The following is a 4391-nucleotide window of genomic DNA, read 5'->3' as shown; positions in this document are numbered from 1 at the left end:
AAAGAGTCGGACATGACTGAAGTGACTTGGCAAGGGACTGTACCTTTGTTCTACAATTTACTATTTTTAAAAACTATTTTTTGGCTGCATCAGGTCTTAGTTGTGTCACATGGGATTTTTCGTTGCAGTGCAGTTTTAGTTGCTCTGCAGCATGTGGGACCCTAGTTTCCTGACCAGGGATCAAACCTGTGTCCCCAGCATTGCAAGGCAGATTCTTAACCACTGGGCCACTGGAAAAGTCCCAACAATTTACTATTGATTAGGGTCCTGACTTTGTAGAGTTATATGCTAACTTGTAGCTGCACATACAAGTATGTATGTGCATGTATGTGAATATGAAAAGGAATTTAGCCCAGTAGAGAACCACAAAATTTATGGTATTATTCCCTATAAGATATTAACCAGCTTCACCTCTACCTTAGCAAACTTATTTCGGTGTATCTTTTCCAACAAAATATACAGACCTTTTGCCTCTCAAGTGGACCATTGAACCAGCCTTACTATTTTTTGATCCCCTTATTAATGAGTTAGATAAATCTTTGACATGTGAATAAAATTACACTTTGATAGAACAAAAAAGTGAGGGGCTCTGTGGCATGGGCCAGCCACTTGGTCACTGAACCTCACATATCTCATCAGTTGGGAGAAGGTACCCAACTCTCAGGCTGAGGCAGGGCTAGAATGGGAAGACAGATGAGAAAGTACTCTGCACATCATTCACAGGATATAAAAGTCAGGATTTATTATTGTGACTCATCAGATTAGATTAATCCAGGCCTGAAAGGTCCCACGCTTCTAGGTCCACATTCTCCAGGGTTTGGGACATAGTTCAAGGGAAAGGGAGCAAGGGGCAACCCAGACACTAGGTTCCATGCCCAGGAGGTGTCCGGCTGATGCCATACTCGCCATTTGTGACGAGGCCAGGATTTCCCACAGGCCTTGCATCTTGGAGGATGGAGACCATTTAGGACCACTCAAAGACGTCTGCCCAGGGGCATGGAGCAGGTGGATGACTGAGCTGGGCATCTGACCAGAGACCAGCGTATGGGTATGCTAAAGGAGAGATAAGAGTCCTAACACCAGAGGTCAGCACCAGATCCCTAACTAGTGGTTGCTATAGCCTGGGGTCTTTTAGGACCTCATGTTTTTCTTTTTTAAAAAAATTTTTATTGAAATATTTACAATTTGGTGTTAATTTCTGGTGTACAGCAAAGTGACTCATATATATATGTCTAGATATATATATATATTTTCTTATTCTTTTCCATTATGGTTTATCACAGGATATTGGATATAATTCTCTGTGCTATACATAAGTATGACCTTGTTGCTTATCCATTTTGTATGTAATAGTTTGTATCTACTAAACCCAGACTTTCAATCCTTCCCTTTCAAACCCTCCTCCTCCTTGGCAACCCCAAGCCTGTTCTCTATGTCTGTGAGCCTACTTCTGTTTCATAGATATGTTCATTTGTAGGACCTCATCATTTGATTCTGCAGGTAGGAAAGTGCCCCAGCTCAGCTGACAGCACAATAAATCTCTGTTCTTGCTATCTGCATATGTGCACAGCTGCATGAATGTGCACATACACACACAGACAATGACGTCAGCCAGGGGTCCAATGAGCAATGCAGGCAATCAAGGTTGGGAACAGCCAACCCTGCACAGAGGAGGTAGGTACAGAGGCAACAGAGAGACAGAAAGGCATTCCAGGTTCAGTGAATGGCAGCAATGGAGGCTGCTTATTTATTTACTAAGTCCTATCTGACTCTTTTGCAACCCTATGGACTGTAGCTCACCAGGCTCCTCTGTCCATGGGATTTCCCAAGCAAGAATACTGAAGTGGGTTGCCATTTCCTTCTCCAGGGAATCTTCCTGACCCAGGGATCGAACCCATGTCTCCTGCTTTGGCAGGCGGCTTCTTTACCAGCAGAGCCACCATCAGACCTGCTCTAAATTGGGCTCATACTTTGAGTAACCTGCAGTCATGAAAATTAACAGTCCACTGCCCCTGGGGTGATGACAGAAAAGGCAGTGGGTAAGAGACCTCTGACTGGGTTCTCTCCTGTGGGCCCACATCCCGTTAAACGGTGCGGGGAATCCCATTCTCCCTCACAGGTCTCACACCAGGTGCAGCTCAGTTTCTCTCTCCACAGGCCAGGCCAGCCTCGAAGCCTCCCCAGAGGCCTCCATCTACAGCTGCTCTGCCTCAAAGGCAGGGCTCACAGACTCTTCCCATCTGCCCAGCTTTCCCTGTCTCTCCTCTTCTGAATCTCCCCCTTCAGCAGCTAATTATCCTGTCCGTCTTAATACAGTTTGTTTACTACCCTCCTGCCTGGAATAACGTATTTTCCCTCTCCCTATTTTCCCTTTGTCCTGATTGCTTCAGTACTTTGTTTGATTATATTGCAGGGTTTGTTTCTTGTTTGTTTTTCTAAGTTGCCTTCAACCCTCTGTGGATCGAGACAAGTGCATGTAAACCCTTTGTTGTTCTGGGCTAGACTCGAAGCTTTTGAACCCCTGTCTGGTAACTACAATCACATTAGGCCCAGTGCTGTGCTGAGTACACAGTAGGTGCCTAATTCTTACTTGACTGGCAGTTTCATTAACATCACTTAACCCACTCCCAGCCAGTCCTCAATTACTGGCCCTTTCACACACAAGCCTGGATTATTGAAATCCTATCCCCCAACCCTTCCACTGACATTGTGACCCACCAGCTCTCAAGAGAGCCCAAGTAATTTGAGGGTTAAGATCCCGAGTGATGCTTCCTGAGATTCTTGGATACCTTCACACAACCAGAAGTCACAAGACCCTGGACATCTCAACCAGGGCCTGAAGTTCCCGGCAGCTCCTAAGGTCACTCTCATAGACTCAGCCATAGCTCACAGAAGACTCTGGGCATCTAGTCCGAAAGTCCAGCCTAAGGATCACAGTTCTGGTGTTGTCGAGGCCACAGGACCCTGGGCACCGGGAGGCAGCCTCAGGAGAAAGGTCTGCAAGGAACCGGGCCGTGGGAAGCCGGCCTTCTCCCTAAGCAGCCTCCAGGAGCCGCCCTCGATGGCATAGAGCAGGGTGAACACGCGGTTGACTGTATAGACGGTGTCGCCGCGCACCACGGCAGTGAAGAGCGCGCCTTTGCTGTTGACGAACTGGCCGGGCAGCGCTGTCCACTGGCCCGTGGCTAGGTTGAGGCAGTCGATGGCGCAGTGCAGGAAGTCATCCTTAGGTCCGTTACGCACCACGTAGAGGCTGTCGCGGTGGGCCACCATGCAGTGGCCATAGCTCTGTGGGCGCCGCAGCTCGGCCACGGGCAGCCACTCATCAGCCCGCACAGCGTACTCCACTACGGCCGTCGTGTCTGCCGGCTGCCACAGACACACGAAGAGGCGGCCGCGGGCGTGTGCGCAGGGTACGCCGGCAGCTGGCTGCGGCAAGTCGGCCATGAAGCTCCAGCAGCCCGAGGCCGGGTCGTAGCGCTCCACTGAGCTCATAGCTGTCCTCTGGAACTCCCCCCCGATGGCGTAGAGGTGGCCCTCGAAGCCGGCCAGCGCCGTGTCGTAGCGCGGCTGGTGGGGGCTGGGGAACTCGCGCCACGTTCCGCCGTCGGGGTCGTAGCAGAAGCCCAGGTCCACCACCTCCTTGTTGGGGCCCCGCACACCGCCCACAATGTAGAGCTTGTTGCCCAGCGTGGCCACACCGGCCAGGAGCGTGCTGGCCTCCAGGGGCAGCGCGGCCAGCGTGCGCCAGGTGTCCTCCTCCTCATCCAGGTAGCACATGGTGCGCGAAGGGTCCTCCAGGAAGCCGGGCGCCGGCGCATGTGTGCTCACGGCCACGTAGCTGCTGGGTCGCAGCTCCGCCACGTAGGTGCGGGCCTCGGGCAGCGCCAGCTCGGCCGCCAGCTCGAGGGCGCCGTCGCGGATGAAGAGCGCGGCGCTGTGGAAGACGTCGTGTAGGCCGAAGGCTGCGGCCGCGTCGCACAGCAGCGCGCAGTTCTCCGACGTGAGGCTGTGCTCTAGGAAGCGCGCCAGCGCAGGCGCCTGCAGGAAGGCGGCGCACTCCACGGCCTGCAGCAGCTCGTCGGCAGCCGCCAGCGCTGGACGCTCTCCGCGCAGCACCCGCAGCGTGGTGTGGAAGCCGTCTGGGCTCAGCGCGCCCAGGTGCACCTCTGCAGCGCGCGCCTCCCGCATGCCCGAGCGAAAGAGGCCGCGGAAGAAGCCGCAGTGCTCCACTAGCAGGGCCCGGTCTGCCTGGAAGAGTTGGCTGCCCACCCACACCTGCACCGGGGTCTCTGGGCCCTGCGGCATGGCGGGCTCGAGGGGCAGAGGCCACCTTCGGGGGCCTGGACGCAGCGGCCACCCACACTGGGGCTTCCCCTCAGCGACAGAAA

At 53.5% G+C, this 4391-nt stretch overlaps 1 protein-coding gene across 1 annotated transcript; it reads right to left on the bottom strand.

Moving 5' to 3' along the window:
• Positions 1–720: 720 nt before the first annotated feature.
• Positions 721–4391, bottom strand: KBTBD13 (kelch repeat and BTB domain containing 13). Its single transcript, XM_055536716.1, has one exon. The coding sequence runs from the start codon at positions 4306–4308 to the stop codon at positions 2932–2934; it is 1377 nt and encodes a 458-aa protein (XP_055392691.1). The 5' UTR covers positions 4309–4391; the 3' UTR covers positions 721–2931.

Source organism: Bubalus kerabau, chromosome 10, assembly GCF_029407905.1.
Source record: "Bubalus kerabau isolate K-KA32 ecotype Philippines breed swamp buffalo chromosome 10, PCC_UOA_SB_1v2, whole genome shotgun sequence".
Lineage (NCBI taxonomy): Eukaryota > Metazoa > Chordata > Mammalia > Artiodactyla > Bovidae > Bubalus > Bubalus kerabau.
This window is presented reverse-complemented; position numbering and strand designations above follow the sequence as displayed.

Excerpts from the sequence above, each read along its gene's own strand:
- KBTBD13 (XM_055536716.1), bottom strand. The coding sequence starts at position 4,308 with ATGCCGCAGGGCCCAGAGACCCCGGTGCAGGTGTGGGTGGGCAGCCAA.